Below are 23,692 nucleotides of genomic sequence, written 5' to 3'. Positions count from 1 at the left end.
AACATATATATATACATAATTTTTTTTTTAAATTAAATTTATTTAATCATGTTTTTTTCATATATATATATATATATATATGAAAAAAACATGATTAAATAAAAAATAAATAAATATAAATTATTATTATTTTTCATATATCATTTCTCATTATTTGCAACATTTTTTATTTTTTAATTTTTTTAACCATTTAAATTAATTCATTTTATTTTGTACTGGAGCTGAGCCCGCTTCCGCCTTGTGACCACACGTTGCCACGGTAACCCGCAGAGAGCCCTCCTTAACCGTAACGGGCCAGGTGCATTGAGGTCAAGTCACCTTTCTAACTGTCCGTCATGGCGTCGCAGAGAAGCCGAAGCTTTTCTTTGGGAAGCACGACAGACTACGAAGACCCGGCCACCATGTTTGACGTGGTCCACAGGAGAGGGAGAGAGGTTCGTGCCTGCTAGCGCTACTCGCGATGACGTAATGCGGACCACGTGACCACGTCTTCTTTCGTGAGATATCGCGAGACTGATATCGCGAGTCTCTATTATGCAAAACGTTACACCCAAATTGGTTAAATATAGCACGTGACAACCATGTGGACTAAAGCTGCTGTTATAAGAAATAGTTAAATAAATACATACATTTAATAATAAAGAAAGAAGAATAGAAATAAAAGCCTAAATTGTCTAATAAATATGCAGGATGATTAGAAAAAAATAAATATGCACAGAAATAGAAAAATAAATAAAAATGTATATATCTATTCCACTAATTACTTTGACCAACTTGTGTATACATTCATTTTTTATTTAATAATTTCCCAATTTATTATTATCTATTTAAATTATCTAGATTGTTATCCTCCATATATATATATATATATATATATATATATATATATATATATATATATATATATATATACATATACATATATACAACTTTTAGTGCTTCAATATGGTTGTTTAAAAAGGATAAAATATATTTTTTTATGACACAACAGCGTTTTACACTTATAAAACTCCTACTACACCCCATATTTGAATGAAAGTTATTATTTGAAAAGGATCACATTTAATTATAGTTTTAATAGCAAATGCCCAATTAGAATGATACTCACTAAGATTCACATTCTGAGGGTTGGTTGACATTTCTTTTCAGACTAAACCAAATTAGAAATGTGTAATTTCTCCTCCAATCAGTTCTCTTATGGTGTGACCAGCTTTAGACCAGGTACACTCTGTCCCCCCCCCCCCCCCCCCCCCCCCCTGGCTTCCATTACCTGAAACACAAGGCCGACCGGGGGAACAATAGGTTTCTAGGAGATACGCTCGTATAAACACCGCCCGCTGAGGCTCCACTCACTCGGGGCTGGAACTGGACGTAGAGAAGGAAAGATGGAGGAAATGAGAGCCGATGATCAGAACGAGGAGGACACTGGGACTACTTTATTTCACCAGCTCATGGCGCAGAGGGCGGATGTGCAGGACGCGGTTTGTTTTAAAACTACAGATGATGGTCGTAGGCTGTAGATCATCGTTTCACTATTTATTCTAAGATCTATAAATGCAACGTGTAACATGCGTCAAATAACTCAATATCTATTGAAATGATCCTGCGTTGGTCCACGTTCTCCCTGCAGGCCTCCTGTGGTCCCTCTGCAGGACTCTCTCACGCTTTAATTTCCCCGTCTCGTCCACAGAGGATCGTCTTCCAGCGGCTGATAGTGATCGCCCGGCTCCCCCACGACCTCGATGACAGGACAGAACCGGCAGGTCAGCGAGCAAATTAACCTTCGAGCCCGAGAACTGGGCAGCGCTTTCCCCTTTTTGACAGATTCCCCCTTCACCCCAATCAATGAACTAATCACCGTTATGCCAGTTAAATCCAGTTAAATCCAGTTGTCCTTCAGGGGAAGCGAATGGTGACGGCAATTGATGTTATAAATGTATAGATCTGCACTATTTTACCAACAATACGGTAGAATATGCAGAGAAACATCACAAAAATGTCCTCTAGTTCCCATCGGAGCAGCGACCGGCGGTCTCGTTTCCCTTGTTTAAGTTATTTTTGAATAGCTTTCAGAACTCTTTGTGTCAACGAGTCTAAGGGGCTTCCTCGTAAGAGCTTTTTGTGGTTGTTGCTCGAGGAATTTCCCACAATAAAAATGTTTATAACCTCCCGTCGTTTGTTTCCACGCAGCTCATTACGAAAAACTCAACTTCCAGCTCAGCAGACGGTACGCATTGGACCCCGTGACGGGCCTCCTGCTGGTGTATCCCTCCTGTCTGCTGCACGTCATCGAAGTAAGTGGTTAACCCGCTGGGCCACCGTGGCGATGCGACGTGCGCTGAAGGTGTGTTGTGTTTCTCTCTCTTCCAGTCGTCGAGGGACGTCCTGGTTTCCGTTTTGAAGGACATGCAGCAGACAGACGGGTAACGACGCTCCTCTATTATTATTATTACGGTTATTGTTATGAACCGTTTATGAAACCGCTCACATCGTTTTCCCACCCTCGTTAGCGGCTTCATGGAGGCTCCCAAGGTGGTGTTCGTGGCACACGACCCTCAGAGCCGGCTGTTCCAACAGTGGAGCTACAAGGTGCCGTGTTGTTCTACCTTCTGGCCTTCGAGGCCTTCACCGACACCAAATACTAATTGAAGCGTCGCAGTGATGTCGTCAAGGCTCTCCACGCGCTCGTATTCAGATGGATTATAATCTGCATGTGTTATGTCGTTGGACTGAAGGTGCTCGGTGGGGATCAGTGGGCCGGCGACCCCAAAGGAGGCGAGGAAGAGGGGGAGAGCACCGAGAGTCTGGTGTGCACCGTCCTGTCGGCGCTGCAGGCGCTGGGCGAACGCCTGGAAGCCTCCCAGAAGGTGCATTTCTTTTACTTTTCACTGTTTTATTCTGTTTTATTTAATGACCGTAACGTAACGTGGAGTTTTTTCTTCTTCTCCGAGGATGCTCCCGGGTCGGTGCTGGACGAGACTCCGGGGCTGATGGTCTCTCAGACGGTCCTCAACAAGCTGTTGACTCGAGGCGAGCTGCAGACTCCACAGCAACACCTGCAGATGTACAACTCGCCCATCGACATCTGCACCAACGCTGGTATACGGATGTGTTTTCCCTGACGTATCCAACGAATTATATTTGCGATAATCGTGTTGAACTGAGGCCACGTTGTCGCCTCGCAGGACGAGTCGCGCGGAGCAGCTGCCTCACGACCATTTAACGAGGTGAGGAACGCTATTATTCTTATTATCTCATCATTGAACCTACATCGTACACTGTGTCGGTGACACTTGTTTTCTACAGACGTTCACGTTCCCCAGAGGGTGAATTTTAAATAACTTTACATTTTTTTCCTGCAGGACTTTGGTTCCCATCAGCTGTACTTGTGTCGAGTGCTAATTAGCAACCGTTAGCACGTCCGCGTGAAGTAGCACCCCGGATGTGTTTTATACCAACATTTTAAAAATACTGTCGCACTTTTCTTACGTTTCCTTCTTCACGTCGTTATCAAAATGCTTCTATTCATTTAATTATTTTTTTCAAACACCACATTTACACCAAAAAGCACAGAAAATCCGGAGTAATATAGAAAAAAAAAACATTTTTTAATAGTTTCAACATTCGGATGAGGTTAATTTCATTTCTACTTTACACTTGGTGACCGGGAGCATTTTCCTCTTCTCTCCAAAACGTGTAAAGAGTCCACAGCGTCACGACGGTTTGACACGAAGACCCTTAAAAAGTCTCCCACGGGTTCCCTTTTTTTAATATTTATTTTGGCCCTCATTACTTGAAGCAACAACAAAACAAAAAGGAAGGACGGTTGGATTGCAATGGCTGCATGCACCACAGTGTAGTCTACAAACCGGATACGAGTCAAACCTGTTCAGTTCTTTTTTCTTTTTTTTTGCAGTATGATTTCAGTGTAAAGTCACATGAACGTTTCTAGAGATTTGAGTCCTTTGAAGCGAAGTCAGCTGATTGGTCTCCTGACGGGGGGAGGGGGGGGAGGAAGGGGGGGGGAGGGGGGGAGGCGCACGTGCTTCTTCTTATTTGCGATAGATTTTTAAAAAATAATTAAGGGTGAAACTGAGTCCGACTTAAAAACAAACAAACAAACAAACAAAAAGGTGGGAGGGCAGCGCGGAGTTATTCTTCTTTCATAGAAGGTCGATCTATTCACTTATAAAAAATAAATACAAGCACATTTATATATAGGACCGAAGATGAGACGTATTTCAGAGGCATGGTTTAAAAAAGCATGCTGCTGAGATTCACACAGGACAATCGAATCACCCCCCCCCCCCCCCCCCCCTCCCTCCCCCCCCCACACACAATCTGTCATAACACTTTTATTATAATCAAATATCCCACCATCTTCTTTTGTTTTTTACTATGTCCACAAGCGGCTTCATTACGACCTACGAGGTGAACGTCTCCTATCACCGATACATTCCACCTATCCGAGTAGAAAAGACAGAAGAGAAAGGCCTTCGTACTCCGGGGGGGTCAAAGGTCACAAAGGTCATGCAGCTGTAACACTGGAGGCCGTCTGTGCTCGACGGGGCGTGTTTATTGTTAATAAAGTTGTGTTTGAATGGGGGAGCTGTATGTACAATCCTCACTCCGACAACGCTTCGGTAGAAAACCCCCAAAAAGAAGCAACACGTCGTAACAAAGAAATCCAGACGAGCGCGGGAAAAAAAACGTCTTTCTTTGAATATTAAAATAATAAATACCGGACGTCGTGATCCGATTGATCAATTGGCACGAATTGTAGTAGAGCGGGGGCTTTTAGTTGGTTAATAGATTATTTGATCTAAATGTTGATAACTGATTAACCGTTAATTAAGAAAGATAAATCAGCAGACTAATTGATAAATAAATAACTAAAATAACTGTTGATCTTTGTGTATTTTTGTGAACTTTAACTAACAATAAAACATCAACCGTCTCTTTTTAACCTCTTAAACCCGGCCGGGTCACGTGACTGATCCATCACTGCAGCTCGGGACAAACATACAAGTTTATTTTTTAAATTCTTAACAAGATTCCAACATCTTTTAATTATTTTTTTTTTAATATCAAACACGTTGCACTGTTGAAAAAAAAATTATAAAATGGGACAATCTTGAATTTATTTTTCCATTAAATGTAACGCGGCATCGTGAAGCAAACAAGCAAAAAATAAAAGAATGAAAAAAAAGCAACATTACTTCACTTTAGGGCTAAAATCAGGATTCAAGAGGTTAATTATGCAAGAAGAAGCACAGTCAGCTGTTCCTAGTTAGAAATCTACGTTCTACTCAATGTTATGTTATGGAAATATTGTGCTACAACCGGCAACATCGTAATGTCATAACGTTCATTGTCATTTATATTTTTCAGTACAGCGTTTTCATATATTTAAATTTTCTCCCCCGCCGCTATGTACAGAATGGTATTTACAAAAGAGTCCCGTGAGCGATGTCGCGCTTTAAAGAAAAGAGGGCGGCGGCGGCGGCGGCGGCGCGATGACCTTTTGAGGCCACAAGGTCACCTTTGAGGCCACGCGGTGACCTTTTGAGGCCACGCGGTGACCTTTTGAGGCCACAAGGTCACCTTTGAGGCCACGCGGTGACCTTTTGAGGCCACGCGGTGACCTTTTGAGGCCACAAGGTCACCTTTGAGGCCACGCGGTGACCTTTTGAGGCCACGCGGTGACCCTTCGAGGCCACGCGGTGACCCTTCGAGGCCACGTGGTGACCCTTCGAGGACACGCGGTGACCTTTTGAGGCCACGCGGTGACCCTTTGAGGCCACGCGGTGACCCTTCGAGGCCACGCGGTGACCCTTCGAGGCCACGCGGTGACCCTTCGAGGCCACGCGGTGACCCTTCGAGGCCACGCAGTGACCCTTTGAGGCCACGCGGTGACCTTTTGAGGCCACGCGGTGACCCTTCGAGGCCACGCGGTCACCCTTTGAGGCCACGTGGTGACCCTTCGAGGCCACGCGGTGACCCTTCGAGGCCACGCGGTGACCCTTCGAGGCCACGCGGTGACCCTTCGAGGCCACGCAGTGACCCTTTGAGGCCACGCGGTGACCTTTTGAGGCCACGCGGTGACCCTTCGAGGCCACGCGGTCACCCTTTGAGGCCACGAGGTGACCTTTTGAGGCCACGCGGTGACCCTTCGAGGCCACGCAGTGACCCTTTGAGGCCACGCGGTGACCTTTTGAGGCCACGCGGTGACCCTTCGAGGCCACGCGGTCACCCTTTGAGGCCACGAGGTGACCCTTCGAGGCCACGTGGCGCGGATGTTCTCTCCAATCTGGACAAAGTCTCAACGAAAACACCACGAAGGCAACTAACAAAACCGCCGCTGTCGTATGCAAAAAACACCTTTTAAAACCTTCCCCCGATTCCCGGAAAAAAAACCAGGTTTCAATGCGACAGCAGGGAGCTTCTGGTCCCGCGTTTGATTTTTTTATATATTTTTTCTTCTTCTTCATCCTCCTCAGACGAGATTCACAATCACAACTCTTCAGACCTTGTAAAAAGTATTCAGAAATATATCTGTATAAATACTCTCATCAAAATAAACACATATACACATATCTTTGCACACTTGCCTCTGGTTCACTTGTATAAACTAAAAATATCAGCATCATCAGACGGGGGGGGGGGGGGGGGGGGGGGGGTAGACGCTCGATTTGGGGTCAAATAAAGCACCTTGTTTCTTCTTCTGCGAGTGTGACCGCGTTCAGTTCTTTGTTATGATATGATGGGATGTTATTGTACCTCAGGGCAGGACGACTCATCGAGGAGGATTCTCCAGAAGCCTGAAGCGTGCCAAACGGAGTCCGCTTTTTTAACGGTAACGATTCAGCGCAGCGTTTTTGTTTAAATGTCGCCGGCCGGGCGGACCGACCCGGTTAGAGACATCGTGGAGGATTTAGTGTTTAGAGTGTACTGGACTTATCATGTGACACAAATAGGTAGTAATCAACTTTAAAAAGGTGATAATGTGAACAAAGTGGTGGGTTTTTTTAAGCTTGTTTCACTTGCTCCCATCTAAAGAATTCATAATCCAATTAAAAATACATTTTAATTAAAAGGAATCTTCAATTTTACATTTCGTTATTACGTATATTTGTTTTCTTGCCTTTTAATATTTGAAATGATATACAAATTCACCCCGTACAGTTATTAGCTTTAGAGATTCAAAAGTGGTTTTTTTGTACCAGGATGTAAACATGTTTATTTCTGCTGTAAAGTTTTTAAACGGAGGTCTATGGGGTTTATCTCGCTGTTAGAGCCTCAAGTGGCCAGTTGAAGAACTGCAGTTTGTGTCACTTCCTCTTCGGCTGCACCGGCGGTTGCCAGTTTGGTTCCAATGGGTGCGTCCATGTTGTATTTGTACACCAACCGATGTAATTTGGTTAGAATAAAAATTGCATTCGCATTTTTCCCGCTGAGCCAAAGTTAGAGGCTGTAATGCGCAAGAAAGCCAAATACTGCAAGATATATAAAATATAAAAATAAAAATAGTTTTGTTTGGCGAGAGAAACACTGAATGTAAACATAACTTTTGTTAATTTACAAGAAAACTCCACAGAGAACCTTTAATCAAAGTCCCACCCACAAAGCAGCAGCAGGAGCTCTGATTGGCTAAACTCCAGCCAATCAGAGCTGGACAGACAATAATATTTATTAATTTGAGCGAATGTTCTGGTGGCACACTCCAGGCTTCATCTGGTAGTTATTCTCCTATATGGTAGTTATTCTCTTATATATAAATAAATAAATATATATATATATATATATATATATATATATTTATTTATTTATTTATGTATTAGCTCCCTGACAGCATCTACTGTATTCTATCTGGAGGAAATGGTGTCTTTATAGCTCTCCCGTACAAAATACGATCTGATTTATCATGTTAAATGTGTCATATATTCTGAAAATGTACAATATAAACAATAAATATTCAGTGATTTCTTTTTTTCTTTTTTTATCCTGATTGATGTAAATACAGAGAAGAAGTGTGATCGGGGCGTTCAACCTGGTAGTTATTCTCCTCTATCTCTAAAAACATGCATTCCTGTGTTTACGACAACCAACAGTGCAACATCATATAGTACAATTACCAAACACACACACACACACACACACACACACACACACACACACACATTTTCCAAAAAAACGACGTACTGGCACACTCACAGTGGGAAGGGGGGGGGGGGGACTTCGGGGGGGGGGGGGGGGTCGTCGTCGTCGTCAAGGTGACGGAGGACGTGAGATGAACAGAAGCGTTGGCAGGACGGATGTGCGTCGTTCTTCACTCGTGAGAAGCAGCAGCAGCAAAGAGCCCTCGACCCCGTTTCCAGTCTCGTGTGTGAAGTTAAAGGCAATATTGCAAGTGAGTCAAATAAGGCAAAAAGAAACTTTACATTTTAAATTAAATAAAAAATTTTAAAAAAACATGTCAAATTAAGTGTCTGAGCTTCGCCTCGTGTGATTTCTTTTAGGTGCGTTTTGTTGTTGTTATTTTCTTGAGTTGACCCCCTCAGGTGAGGCTGAAGTAATCCAGCTGGACAGGTGAAAGGTCAATGAATGAGTGACTGGGGGGGGGGGGGGGGGGGGGGGGGGGTCAGCTGATGGGTGGAGGGTCTCAGTGGCGTCATAGCACCGTGCTGTCGGACTCTTCCTCTTCCTCCTCCTCCTCCTCCTCCTCCTCCGCTCGGCCGTCGGTGGATTCAAACGGCGCCATTGAGTTCCTGAAGGTGGAGATGTGGGGCAGGTCAAAAATACCGTCCAGGTCCAGGTCGATGATGGGGATGTCGAAGTTGCAGAGAGAATCTGGCGAGAAACACACGACGAGGGGATGAGCGAAATATACAAATAAAATTTAAAAAAACACTGTCGATTTGGGTAAAAAATGAATAAAGAAAGGGAAGGAGAGGGAAACGGATGATTCCAGATGTGGGTTCATCGATGCTGGATGATGTTACACACGGCGGGCGGGTCATCATAGCTTCAAACCATGAGGAATAAATACAATTAAATATGATTTAATACCATCGCTTTCATGCGTCTCAGACGTGATCAATGACTGATCATCTCCCCTCAAAACCACGATCGATATATTAGTTCATGCTCACGTATAAACCAACATGTCGACCTCAGATGACCTCCACGGTGTAACGCGTGTGATGAACGACTGCACAGACAGGAAGTGTGCTGACGGAGTGGCACAACACTGTGGAGTGTGAGGGGATGGGGGGGGGTATGGGGTGAGACAGGGGGGCAGCTGGAGCAGGGCATTATGGGTAGGAATCCTAAGGGTTTTTTGGCGTCCGTCTGTAAGCCATGCATCGCCTCAGTCTCAGCCGCCATGCAAAGGGCCGACCGGACGGGTTCAAGCCGGACCGAAAAACAGCCGCCGAATGTCGGTGGGTACGTCATGAGGAGGAGTCGAATGTGGGGGGGGGGTCGGGGGGGGGGGGGGGGGGGGGGGTCTAGCACAGGAACTCCTGCTTACCCCAAAAAGTCCCTCTCACACATAGAACCACACTGAGCCTCTCGGCTCATACCGCTGCAAGTGAGACAATAAGAGCAGTCGACAAGAGGGGAGAATTAGACGGAAATAACACAAATAAATTAAATAAATAAACAAGAGCATCAAGTCCAGAAACAGACAACACACAGAGAGACAGGTTGTAGTGCAGATTTATTGTATTTAATTTAAATGTGTTTTTTTTGTGCCAGAATGTTTCCATTATATTGGAGAAACGCAGACGTGTATGAAACAAGGCCACTCATATATATATATATATATACTATATTATATATATATATATATATAATATATATATATATATATATATATATATATATATATATATATTCATATCTTATACATTTTTATTTTGGGGTGAATTGTCCCTTTATATCTAAATACATATATATATATATATATATATATATATATATATATATATATATATATATATATATATATATTCATATCTTATACATTTTTATTTTGGGGTGAATTGTCCCTTTATATCTATATAAATATATATATATATATATAAATATTATTATATATATTTTAACATTCGGTCAAAGTGCTCTTTGCCAACCAGCGGTGGTTCAACATTTTGTCACCTTGTAAATATTTGTACACTAATAGTTGGAAATCTATCAAAAAATATGAATGTATTTGTTCCCAAAGGTTACTGTTAGTTATCTTTTAATAGCTGTACTGATGCCCTATTATTTATACAAAATACAATATAATTATTAGTAATTAAATGTGTTAAATGTGCAGTAAATGTGTAAATCTAATAAACTGAAAGCACAGAATTCAAGATGAGCGTCACGGTGCTGTAATCGGTTCCGCACGCCTCACCTGTGGACATGCTCTCCCCGGGAGACAAACCGTCCAGGAGGCCCGTCGAGTGGTCCAGAGGCTGGGGGCTGGTGCCGGGCGTGCTGGGGGGCTGAGGGGGCGGTAGGCTGGGCCTCTGCCGGGGCGGCTTGGGGGTCGGCCGGGTCTTGGTCAGAGTCCCCGCCAGCGAGGACGGAGAGGAGAGGGACGGGGTGGCGGCCATCTGGATCTGCCCCGGGGAGCCGATGGTGGCGTAGCCCTGCGGGTAGCTGAAGCTGTACGGGGACGGGGTGCTGGGGGGAGTGGGCGACAGGCTGACCGGAGACGGCTGACCCGTCGACTGGTCGGACATGGCCCCCGACTGGCAGTACGGGACTTTGGGGGGGATCGGGGCCAGCTTCTTCGCTGCAAAGACATCGGAGAGAAATACTCATTACCAAAAAAAACTGCAGTGATGGAAGAGAGCAATTTAGAGGATTCAAACACGTGACTGACGAGCGTCTCTGTAGCCCAATTAAAGGGATACTCCAGTGCTTCTATTGCACTTTAGTTAAGTTGGGAGGCAAGAGACGGTCACATGTATTTATTTAGTCCTGAACCTGCAGAACGGCAGTAATGTCTTCAATGCTCCTTCAAACCCTGTGAACCCGGTTTCTAACGCAGGTTTACGAGGACATCCTCAGTAACTCACACCCGCCCGTTTATTGATCACCTAATGATCAATTATGAAAGCGAGGGACGCTTCTCACTCATCAACTCTGCAGAGCCTCCAATGCGTTTACTCTGGTCGTCAATTTGAATGTATAATTCTGCTCGAAGGTAAAAGGAAGCCTGAACAACTGTTTCAGTCAGGCCTAATGAAACGGTTGACTGTGCTGCCTGTCTGTCTACCTGTCTGTCTACCTGTCTGTCTGTCTACCTGTCTGTCTGTCTACCTGCCTACCTGTCTGTCTACCTACCTGCCTACCTGTCTACATACCTGTCTGCCTGCCTGTCTGTCTACCTGCATACCTGTCTGTCTACCTGTCTGTCTGTCTACCTGCCTGTCTGTCTACCTGTCTGTCTACCTACCTGCCTGTCTACCTGCCTACCTACATACCTGTCTGTCTGTCTGTCTACCTGCCTACCTGTCTACCTGACTGTCTACATACCTGTCTGTCTGTCTACCTGCCTACCTACCTACCTGTCTACATACCTGTCTGTCTACCCGTCTGTCTACCTGCCTACCTACCTACCTGTCTACATACCTGTCTGTCTACCTACCCGTCTGTCTACATACCTGTCTGTCTACCTGTCTGTCTGTCTACCTGTCTGTCTACCTACCTGTCTGTCTACATACCTGTCTGTCTACCTGCCTACCTGTCTGTCTGTCTGTCTACCTGTCTGTCTACCTACCCGTCTGTCTACATACCTGTCTGTCTACCTGCCTACCTGTCTGTCTGTCTGTCTACCTGTCTGTCTACCTACCCGTCTGTCTACATACCTGTCTGTCTACCTACCTACCTGTCTGTCTGTCTGTCTACCTACCTGTCTGTCTACCCGTCTGTCTACATACCTGTCTGTCTACCTGTCTGTCTACCTACCCGTCTGTCTACATACCTGTCTGTCTACCTGCCTACCTGTCTGTCTGTCTGTCTACCCGTCTATCTACATACCTGTCTGTCTGTCTGTCTGTCTGTCTACCTGTCTGTCTACCTACCTGCACTACAACATGTTTGTTGGTCCCGCTCATTCTAATCATTTTGGGGGCGGGGCTTGACATACAGACAGACAGACAGACAGCTCGTCCAATCGTTAAATTCAGGCCGAATAAAATTACAAATCGAGCGCATGTTTCTTTGGGCTTTTAAAATAATTCAAGTCGTCGAGTCACCGGCCGAAGACAGAAGGGGGGTCCTCGTTACCTCTCCTCAGGGTGAGAGGGCTGTGGTCAGAGGTCATCGCCGCCTGGAGTCCCTTCTGTCCGATCACCGGAGACAGCTCCTTGTTCTTCAGCGTGCTGAGGACACACACACACACACACACGCACACACACACACACACACACACACACAGGAATGACAAGCTGCCTCGTGCATATCTCTTCAATGACAACGTCAACAAAAACAAGGAGCACCCATAGTTATATGTCAAACTGCAGGAGTGACCACTGTTTGCAGGCGGACATGAAGGCTCGACGCCGTGCAGCAGGAAGCGGTTCCAGATATTCCAGATAAACCCCGACGGCCTAATGAATTAATTTTTTTACAGCGCAGTGCAGCCAGAATGCCAATGAAGGTCAAAACATAACCAGTCTATACTCTGACCGCCTCTCAGCAGACGAGGCATGGATGGATGGGTGAAGCTGCAGGCGGGAGGAGGGGGGAGGGGAGGGGGGGGGGGGGGGGGGATGCATCATGAGCATCTTTTTGGGGGCTCAATAACAAACCTGATGAATCCTTTAAACTGCTTTACTTCCACATACATTGTGTTGTGTTTCCAAGGTCTGCCACTCGGGGGCTGACTGGGCCCACTGCTATGACTCATTAACGCCCACTTTCCCTTTTTCATATAATGGCATGCACTGAAAGCTTTGAATTTCCTTTGTTGCCTGGCAACCGCCTCCTGAAATAGCCTGGCAACGTGGGAAAGTTGCATTCGCGGCAATTACATTAAAAGAAGATGGATCCGATAACGCCGTTCCTAAAGAGATTTCCATGATTGACGGATCGACAATAAATAAGAACAAAGAACAGGTGGGTGGGAGGGAGGAGCGGGGGGGGGGGGGAGGGGGGGGATCTAAATCTCACCCATCCCCTCTTTTCTCCTCACCCATCCCTCTCTCGTCTCTCATCCCGGTTGTGTGTGAGTTGTTCGGCAGCGCTCTTGTATTTACCTAGTCGGCTTGGCTCCTCTCTCCCGGCTACAGGCACAGGCGGCCCACGGAGGGGGAGCAGATAGGGGGGTGTTGGGGGGTTTGGGGGAGCCCAGGAACAGATCGTGGCGGGTGACAACGAGCGGGGGTTTGATGTAAAGGGTGGAGCCGTTTGTTTCGGAGGGGGCCGCATGCGAAGCGTCGGACAGGTGGGAGGCCTCTTTGGGCAGGTGCGAGGAGGAGGAGGTGGGTTTGGGGTTGGAGTTGACGTCAAGCGGCTGAGGGGACGGGCAGAGGGGGTGGGGGGGCGGAGGGGGGCTGTGGCCACAGCGGCGGGCGGAGGGAGGAGGGGACGTGCCGGGGGCCACGGACTCTGGGTTGGGGGCAACGGGGCGCGCACCCGGAGGTGCTCGGGTGTAGAAGTGGTGGTGCGGGAGCGAGTAGGAGGAGCAAGAGGAGGAGGAGGAGGAGGAGGAGGAAGAGGGGTAAGGGGGAGGCGGCCTCTCCTCCTCAGGGGAGGGGTAGGCGTAACAGGAGTCCGACCAATTGGAGGACGCATCGTCCGAGCTGCAATGATAAACACGTCAATGTTTCCTGGGGGACAGAGCTGGAGGTAAAGTGGAGGAAGTCATTCATATATAGGGGGTTAAGAGCAGGGGGGAGGAGGGAGGGGGGGGGGGGGGGGGGGGGGGTGGGGGGTTATCGATTTGTCAGCTTAAGTTTGGGAGGAATATTAATTATTGTGTGGGAGAAGTAAGGGCTTGGAGGGGGGAGGGGGGGGGAATAAACAGCAGAAATAAAGAAGAGGTGCTCTATGGTTTTCAAATCACAGAAATTAAATAAAACAGAAACGTCACCTCATCCATTTCAGGGCCTTGCGACAATGGACTGTTATGCTGTTAATGATGCTTGGACTAATGACAAGAAAAACAAAAACAAGTACACAATTCATGCACGTGCAGCAACGAACTGTACTGAACATATGGATCAACTTTTCCCCCACGTGTACGTACAAAAAAAGAGGAGTGAAAACATACAGTAATTAAAAATAAACAACGACAAAGAGAAACCTAAAGGTCATGACAGGTCATGCTTCATCGGAGGTGAGACACGGAGGTGTTTTGTGGGGGGGGGGGCGGAAAGAAAACGTGGAGGAGACAACGCTGTTCTGGTGTCGAGGGGTAAGTGAGGGGGGGTGGGGGGGGGCACGACAGCCTTACCTGGCTCGGTCGCTGTTAGTGGGAGGAGGGGTGGGGGAGGGGGAGGCAGAGAAATCCCCGGGCTGCTCTGGGACGAGAGCGTCAGTGGGCGGGACGGGGGGGTGCACGCTCGGGGGCGTGGAAGAGCTTTTACGCGAGGAAGACGAGCCCCTGCGCGACACCCACGTGGTGTCCATCACCCTGACGCCCATGCTGCAGTGGGACAGAGATGCACAGCCAATCAAATCAAGGGAGGGGGCGGGTGTGTGTGGTTCAAGGGGGGGTTGGGGGGGGGGGGGGGGGCATCGGGGGCTGCTAGAACGGGACAAGCTTCATCTGAACCGTTATTGAACAGAGGGCTGACCCCGGATCAGCCTCTAGGGTCGCTCTACAAGGACTTGTAATGGGCGTACTAGCAGAGGGCTACATTCCATCCACACATCGTGCCCCTTGAACGTTTAATTCATTTACTTTTTGTTTTAAATTTCTCCTGCAAAAGAGGACGATGCATGAAGGAGGCGAGATGTTAAATCTTGGGTTAACACGAGAGCAGTTTGGATGAAATGGACAGGATGAAGACGTTATGGTCCTTTCGGGATTAAAATAACTAAAGAGTTTGATGCTTTCTAGGCAACAGTTAGTTGAGAAGATTGACACCTAGCTTAGCTTAGCATAAAGACTGGAAACAGCTATAAATATAAATATATATATATTTGTCACAAAAAAGAAAAAAATATCTGAAAAACACTGTTAGGACCAATTACTACGATTATTATAACAGAAAGATGAAAAGTGAGAAAACTTTTCTTCCCCCTTTATATGTTAACATTGATCAGATGTGATCACTAAGACGTCGACCTACACAACACAATACATTCCCACATCTGGAGATATATACAACGAAGGTGGGAGGGCTTCCTTGTTACAGAAACTACAGGATCATAGACAGCTGCAGAAAATGGCCTTAAAAACAGGAAATTGAAGTCATGTGACCGTGGTGGAGTTCCTCTATAGACATGAAGTCATGTGACCGTGATGGAGTTCCTCTATAGACATGAAGTCATGTGACCGTGGTGGAGTTCCTCTATAGACATGAAGTCATGTGACCGTGGTGGAGTTCCTCTATAGACATGAAGTCATGTGACCGTGATGGAGTTCCTCTATAGACATGAAGTCATGTGACCGTGGTGGAGTTCCTCTATAGACATGAAGTCATGTGACCGTGGTGGAGTTCCTCTATAGACATGAAGTCATGTGACCGTGGTGGAGTTCCTCTATAGACATGAAGTCATGTGACCGTGATGGAGTTCCTCTATAGACATGAAGTCATGTGACCGTGGTGGAGTTCCTCTATAGACATGAAGTCATGTGACCGTGATGGAGTTCCTCTATAGACATGAAGTCATGTGACCGTGATGGAGTTCCTCTATAGACATGAAGTCATGTGACCGTGGTGGAGTTCCTCTATAGACATGAAGTCATGTGACCGTGATGGAGTTCCTCTATAGACATGAAGTCATGTGACCGTGATGGAGTTCCTCTATAGACATGAAGTCATGTGACCGTGGTGGAGTTCCTCTATAGACATGAAGTCATGTGACCGTGGTGGAGTTCCTCTATAGACATGAAGTCATGTGACCGTGGTGGAGTTCCTCTATAGACATGAAGTCATGTGACCGTGATGGAGTTCCTCTATAGACATGAAGTCATGTGACCGTGGTGGAGTTCCTCTATAGACTAACATGAAGTCATGTGACCGTGGTGGAGTTCCTCTATAGACTAACATGAAGTCATGTGACCGTGATGGAGTTCCTCTATAGACATGAAGTCATGTGACCGTGATGGAGTTCCTCTATAGACATGAAGTCATATGACTGTGGTGGAGTTCCTCTATAGACATGAGGTCATGTGACCGTGATGGAGTTCCTCTATAGACATGAAGTCATGTGACCGTGGTGGAGTTCCTCTATAGACATGAAGTCATGTGACCGTGGTGGAGTTCCTCTATAGACATGAAGTCATGTGACCGTGATGGAGTTCCTCTATAGACATGAAGTCATGTGACCGTGATGGAGTTCCTCTATAGACATGAAGTCATGTGACCGTGGTGGAGTTCCTCTATAGACATGAAGTCATGTGACCGTGGTGGAGTTCCTCTATAGACATGAAGTCATGTGACCGTGGTGGAGTTCCTCTATAGACATGAAGTCATGTGACCGTGGTGGAGTTCCTCTATAGACATGAAGTCATGTGACCGTGATGGAGTTCCTCTATAGACTAACATGAAGTCATGTGACCGTGGTGGAGTTCCTCTATAGACTAACATGAAGTCATGTGACCGTGATGGAGTTCCTCTATAGACATGAAGTCATGTGACCGTGATGGAGTTCCTCTATAGACATGAAGTCATGTGACTGTGGTGGAGTTCCTCTATAGACATGAGGTCATGTGACCGTGATGGAGTTCCTCTATAGACATGAAGTCATGTGACCGTGGTGGAGTTCCTCTATAGACTAACATGAAGTCATGTGACCGTGATGGAGTTCCTCTATAGACATGAAGTCATGTGACCGTGATGGAGTTCCTCTATAGACTAACATGAAGTCATGTGACCGTGGTGGAGTTCCTCTATAGACATGAAGTCATGTGACCGTGATGGAGTTCCTCTATAGACATGAAGTCATGTGACCGTGGTGGAGTTCCTCTATAGACTAACATGAAGTCATGTGACCGTGGTGGAGTTCCTCTATAGACATGAAGTCATGTGACCGTGATGGAGTTCCTCTATAGACATGAAGTCATGTGACCGTGGTGGAGTTCCTCTATAGACATGAAGTCATGTGACCGTGATGGAGTTCCTCTATAGACATGAAGTCATGTGACCGTGATGGAGTTCCTCTATAGACATGAAGTCATGTGACCGTGGTGGAGTTCCTCTATAGACTAACATGAAGTCATGTGACCGTGATGGAGTTCCTCTATAGACATGAAGTCATGTGACCGTGATGGAGTTCCTCTATAGACATGAAGTCATGTGACCGTGGTGGAGTTCCTCTATAGACATGAAGTCATGTGACCGTGATGGAGTTCCTCTATAGACATGAAGTCATGTGACCGTGATGGAGTTCCTCTATAGACATGAAGTCATGTGACCCTGATGGAGTTCCTCTATAGACTAACATGAAGTCATGTGACCGTGGTGGAGTTCCTCTATAGACATGAAGTCATGTGACCGTGGTGGAGTTCCTCTATAGACATGAAGTCATGTGACCGTGGTGGAGTTCCTCTATAGACATGAAGTCATGTGACCGTGATGGAGTTCCTCTATAGACATGAAGTCATGTGACCGTGATGGAGTTCCTCTATAGACATGAAGTCATGTGACCGTGATGGAGTTCCTCTATAGACATGAAGTCATGTGACCGTGATGGAGTTCCTCTATAGACATGAAGTCATGTGACCGTGATGGAGTTCCTCTATAGACATGAAGTCATGTGACCGTGATGGAGTTCCTCTATAGACATGAAGTCATGTGACCGTGGTGGAGTTCCTCTATAGACATGAAGTCATGTGACCGTGATGGAGTTCCTCTATAGACATGAAGTCATGTGACCGTGATGGAGTTCCTCTATAGACATGAAGTCATGTGACCGTGATGGAGTTCCTCTATAGACATGAAGTCATGTGACCGTGATGGAGTTCCTCTATAGACATGAAGTCATGTGACCGTGATGGAGTTCCTCTATAGACATGAAGTCATGTGACCGTGATGGAGTTCCTCTATAGACATGAAGTCATGTGACCGTGGTGGAGTTCCTCTATAGACATGAAGTCATGTGACCGTGATGGAGTTCCTCTATAGACTAACATGAAGTCATGTGACCGTGGTGGAGTTCCTCTATAGACATGAAGTCATGTGACCGTGATGGAGTTCCTCTATAGACATGAAGTCATGTGACCGTGATGGAGTTCCTCTATAGACATGAAGTCATGTGACCGTGGTGGAGTTCCTCTATAGACATGAAGTCATGTGACCGTGGTGGAGTTCCTCTATAGACTAACATGAAGTCATGTGACCGTGGTGGAGTTCCTCTATAGACATGAAGTCATGTGACCGTGATGGAGTTCCTCTATAGACATGAAGTCATGTGACCGTGGTGGAGTTCCTTTATAGCCGCTAACGTTAGCTGTTTACTTTAAACTTCAAACATCATAAAAGTGGTGTTTATTAGTGCTGATTATCTTGATGAACAAAACCTGTAGGTATCATAAATAATGGTTTGATTATTTATTACAATAAGACGTCTTCCCTGCAACGCTTAATGTGTTGATTAGTGAGCTTTGGAGGTTGAAGGTGTCTGTACTTTTTGGACAGAGCCCGGCTAGCTGTTTCCCTTCGCTTCCAGTCTTTATGCTAAGCTAAGCTAACTGGCTGCAGCTTCACATTCAGACATTAGCAGAAAGCGAAAAAAAAAGAAAAAAAAAGAGCGTATTCCAAGTAAAAAAAAAGTTTAAAAAAAAAAAGATGTTAAAGACAGGAACTAACTTAACAATAGCGAAGACTAAAACAACAAGAGGCCGTTGTACTCGCAGGCAGAACAAGTTTATCCTGTGCCAGAAAAGATGCTACTTATGTAAACACAGAAAGAAAGGCCTGCTTTGTGCATGCCCCCCCCCCCCATTTGTCACCCTTCTCTGTTGGAGGCATTGAACTACAGGAGTCCAAGTGTGTCACTTCCGACAGACCTGACTGGGAAAGCGTTAAACACACACACACACACACACACACACACACACACACACACGACAAACTTCCTGTCAACGTGCAGCTGATGATGAATAGACCGATGAGAGGATGACTCTGGGGTGGGTGGGGGTGGTGGTGGTGTGGGGGGTGGGGGGAGGATCTATACTGTACCTTTGTATCTTCCTAATGCTGCATAGTTAAAGACAGAGACAAGCACAATGAGGACAGGGAGCATCGTGGAGGTCAGAGACCCCCATTAACAGCATCAAAGCGGCAGATTATTTTAAAGACGAGAGCCAAGATGGAGGAGGGAAATGGGGGAGGCTGGTGGTGGTGGGGTGTGTGTGGGGTGTGTGTGGGGGGGGTTCTGGGGGTTCTGCTCTCCCTGAAGCGCTTCAGCCTCGAAAAAAAAACCAGAGCGAAAACGAGAGTTCCTTTTAGCGCTAATTAGGTCAAAGCTTCCCTGATGGACACAAGTAAATCCCCCGAAAAATTGAAGACAATTGTGAGAGTTGTTTTTCCGGCAATGCCGCGGTACAAGTACAACAGTGTGGCCGAAAGTATGCGGACACCCTTCTTCTATGTACCGTTTTGGTCCATAATGAGTTCCTAACCCAGTCAGGTCCATATAAAAAGAGAAGAACTGGACCTCGACACCTCTGTGATGAACCGGGATGTGAGATGTCGGTGAACTAGACCCCCACGGGAACTTTTCTTCGACACAATCAAAACAAAAAAAAGGATGATTCGATCCATTTTGGTTAAACTTTATTAAAAGTCACTATTAATTATCATTATAAGGCCATCTTCTGTGCAGAAGAGGTGTGAATGTGCATCCTAAATCCCCCAAAAAAGTCTGAAGGAGATTTATTCTGTGGTGTTTTTTAGCCGAGCGTTAAATGAGAAGATGAAAACCACCCCGTCCGGTAAATATGAAGCTTTAAACCCAGCAGCCAGTTAGCTTAGCATAAAGACCTCAGATCTAAACGTCACTAATTAACACTGTATATCTCATTTGAAAAGTATAAAAATTGGGGGGGTGGGGGGTGGGGGGTGTCGGGGAGGGGCACACCTATGTTTTAAGGTGCGATGGCTGCGTCTCAAGACAGAAGTTAGAGAGTTCAAATATATATTTTGAACGCTGCAGCGCATGTGAACCGGAACCGAGCAATCACGGCCGCTGGATTGTTTCTTTTCTTTCTTCCACAAATAGATTGTCTATTTAAGTAAATGTATGCAATCGTCACCGTCATCGCTGCACGCAGGTTTTGGTTGCTTAGTAACGGCAGCTAACACCCCCCCCCCCCCCCCAGAAGGCACACAGATCCCCCGGAGGTGCACATTTTTTGGTGTCTGAACATCAATTAGCTTATTTAAAAAGGGAGTATGTAGAAATCCATCTTTACAACCATGCACAGAGATGAATCTGTTTTTATTCACTGTGCTGGTTCTGTGCTTCCATTGAAAGCTGAGCACACACACACACACACACACACACACACACACACACACGGTCCAGGTTTAATTAGCTGGGCCTCATACGACCGAGGCTGTATTAAAGCATTAAAGAAAGAAACACGGAGGAAAGAGAAAGAGAGCCTCTAACTGGGTTTCAGATAATCCTCATTCCACAGACTCACTTTGCTCACTTTCCTTTCCCGTCTCACTGGGCCGCAGATAAAGAGTGATACGGCACCCCCTTTCTCACCCTCCTCCTGCTCACAGTGAAACTGAGCCCGAGGTCACCGAAGGGGGAATTCTACCCCCCCCCCCCTCCCTTTAACATGTCAGAAAGACACTTTGATTGACACATGAGTGGGGGTCATTAAAATCAAACATTATTTGTAATTGTCACTTAAATGTCTTTTAAAAGTGTATTATATTAAATATTGTATATAGATGTAGAGAGGACCGCTGACTGAGTTACTTAATAAACTCATGTTTACAATGTTTACTGAGGGAATAAATCAAGAGAGAAGTAGAGTCATTTATATAGACTTCTATACAACCAGAGGAGTCGCCCCCTGGTGGTCAGTAGACAGAATGCAGCTTTAACACATGAAGCATAGACTTCTATACAACCAGAGGAGTCGCTCCCTGGTGGTCAGGAGAGAGAATGCAGCTTTAACACATGAAGCATAGACTTCTATACAACCAGAGGAGTCGCCCCCTGGTGGTCAGGAGAGAGAATGCAGCTTTAACACATGAAGCATAGACTTCTATACAACCAGAGGAGTCGCCCCCTGGTGGTCAGGAGAGAGAATGCAGCTTTAACACATGAAGCATAGACTTCTATACAACCAGAGGAGTCGCCCCCTTGTGGTCAAGAGAGAGAATGCAGCTTTAACACATGAAGCATAGACTTCTATACAACCAGAGGAGTCGCCCCCTTGTGGTCAAGAGAGAGAATGCAGCTTTAACACATGAAGCATAGACTTCTATACAACCAGAGGAGTCGCCCCCTGGTGGTCAGGAGAGAGAATGCAGCTAGTAATCCCGGGAGAGCGAGCGGGGTCGTACCCGTCCTTCTTGTAGAACTCCAGCATCATGTTGTCCGTGGCGACGCTGAGCGGCCTCCGGCTCTGGTCGTTCTGCCTCCGCTCCATCAGCTCCATGTCCGGTGACGGCATGGAGTTGTAGTTGGCGTTGTGGTTGGTGTGCACCGGGCTCCCGTAGTTCCCCGTGACGTTGAACTCGATTTCTAAACGGAACGGAACGAGACGCAGAGAAACGATTAAGAGATCGTTTCACGTTCCAATAAAGTCGATTCCTCCCCTCCCCCGCAGATTAAAAAACAACAACTCCCCTCCTCACCTCCGGGGTAGAACCAGTCGGCGTGCTGGATGATGGGCTCGATGATGCCGACGATCTGCAGCGAAACCGTGGTCATCATCTCCGTGATGTCGCTGCAGGAGGGACAGAGGATACGGATTCATCAGCACCTTTTGGGGGGATTTTGCAGAAGCGTTTGGAAAATGTTGGCCTTTAAAATTTCTAATTAAAAGTGAGAGAGGAATAAAGAGATTGTGAGATTCACACGGAGATGTGAAGGAGGCGCCCTGCACCCTTTACAAACTGCTTACTCGGCACTTGGTAAAAGTTGCGCCTATCAAACGTTTTTTTGTTGTTATTATCACTTTGAGCTCTTTGAATATTAACAGATATTCCGTTTCTTTCCTTCTGCACGCGATCTTAAGGAAGGATTTATTCTGTAAACATGTTTAAAAAAGGCATAGAGCAGGTTGGACCAGCTGAAGACCAGAAGCTGCTGGAGCTTTACTGCACCTACGGATGATTTAAATAGGGGTTGTCGTACAAATATCACATTAAACAGTGCAATAATTGAATATAAAAACATGCACCGCACATGAAAAACAGCCTTTTTTTTAATTTTTACATAGGAAATGACCATATAAAAAGAAAAAACTGAACAAAGGAAACACTGAGGTTCACACATGACAACACAAAACCTGCGCGCGCACACACACACACACACACACACACACACCTCCCCTCCCCCCCTCAGATGAGTCACTACATAAACCTCACAGAAATGAATACGAGCTCCCACTGTGTGACCAGGTTTTTTCTTTTTTTAAACCGATGATGATTAATTTTACAATCTAAGGGACATCCCACCTTTTCAAAATAAACCAAATACGTCAGGTTGGATTTAGGGGAAATGTGTGTGAATATTTTAATGTTTAATGTTAATATTATTGGTGCAACCATTGAAATAAAATTTAAAAAATGGCGTCTTGGATCTAAATATATTTCCCATAGCTTTAATCAAGAGCTGGACTAAGCTGATAGACAGCATATTATGATATTTATTATATATATATATATATATATAAACACAAATATAACGAGACATACTAATTATTATTAGTATTCAAGTTTTTTAATCCTTTCTAATTCATTCTATTAATAACAACGTTGTGGAAGGCAACAGAGTTAAACAGGCCTGAGATCTGATTTGATGAGCAGTGGTGATAAAGAGGGGATTATACAGCTTCTGATATTATAATTGGATGATAATTGGATGATTGATAACAACCTTAGAGCTCGTTTAAAGGGGACATATTATGAAAAACATACATTTGTGTATCTGGAGCGTCTACCAACACACAAACTATGAAATAAGTCGACCCAGTACGTTGAATTAAAAAATACATGGGATTCAACAAGCCAATCAGAGGAGGCTGGGCTTTTTCAAGAAGGGGGGGGGGGGGGCTCTTAAAGAGACAGGCGCTGGAACGGAGAGTCAGGTAAACATGTTGTAGAAACCCAAAACACCACTCATGAACCTGACGATGAGCAGGACGTGTGACCTTTAAGGGGGAATAAAGACAGGAATCTCATCTAGCCTGTAGTATTATACAATAGTGATAGTTTTACTTTGATTGATTGTAAGATGAATAAAACTCTCAGCAGCTTAAAAGATTTAAACAGCCGCAGAAATTAAAACATTATAACTTTGATAACAGAAGACTCTGAGATAAAGA

The 23,692-nt window shown here is 45.6% G+C and overlaps 2 protein-coding genes across 2 annotated transcripts in view; one reads left to right on the top strand and one right to left on the bottom strand.

Moving 5' to 3' along the window:
• Positions 1 to 290: 290 nt before the first annotated feature.
• On the top strand, positions 291 to 3,223 carry LOC117748755 (testis-expressed protein 47). Its single transcript, XM_034558808.1, is given in 8 exon segments — positions 291 to 434; positions 1,691 to 1,859; positions 2,191 to 2,294; positions 2,371 to 2,423; positions 2,511 to 2,589; positions 2,736 to 2,867; positions 2,952 to 3,099; positions 3,186 to 3,223. Coding segments are annotated over 8 exon segments (822 nt in total). The 5' UTR covers positions 291 to 335.
• Positions 3,224 to 8,671: 5,448 nt separating this feature from the next.
• Positions 8,672 to 23,692, bottom strand: part of LOC117748732 (rho GTPase-activating protein 44-like) — a 51,399-nt gene continuing 36,378 nt past the window's right edge. Inside the window, exons 15-19 of the mRNA XM_034558770.1 lie at positions 21,999 to 22,090; positions 21,705 to 21,885; positions 12,289 to 12,383; positions 10,406 to 10,789; positions 8,672 to 8,850 (exon numbers count right to left, since the gene is read on the bottom strand). Of these exons, the coding sequence (XP_034414661.1) occupies positions 8,672 to 8,850; positions 10,406 to 10,789; positions 12,289 to 12,383; positions 21,705 to 21,885; positions 21,999 to 22,090 (931 nt within the window). The remainder of the gene's footprint in view (positions 8,851 to 10,405; positions 10,790 to 12,288; positions 12,384 to 21,704; positions 21,886 to 21,998; positions 22,091 to 23,692) is intronic.

Source organism: Cyclopterus lumpus, chromosome 19 (assembly GCF_009769545.1).
Source record: "Cyclopterus lumpus isolate fCycLum1 chromosome 19, fCycLum1.pri, whole genome shotgun sequence".
Classification (NCBI taxonomy): Eukaryota; Metazoa; Chordata; class Actinopteri; order Perciformes; family Cyclopteridae; genus Cyclopterus; species Cyclopterus lumpus.
The sequence above is the reverse complement of the archived record's forward strand: the minus strand, read 5'-3'. Positions and strand labels throughout refer to the sequence as shown.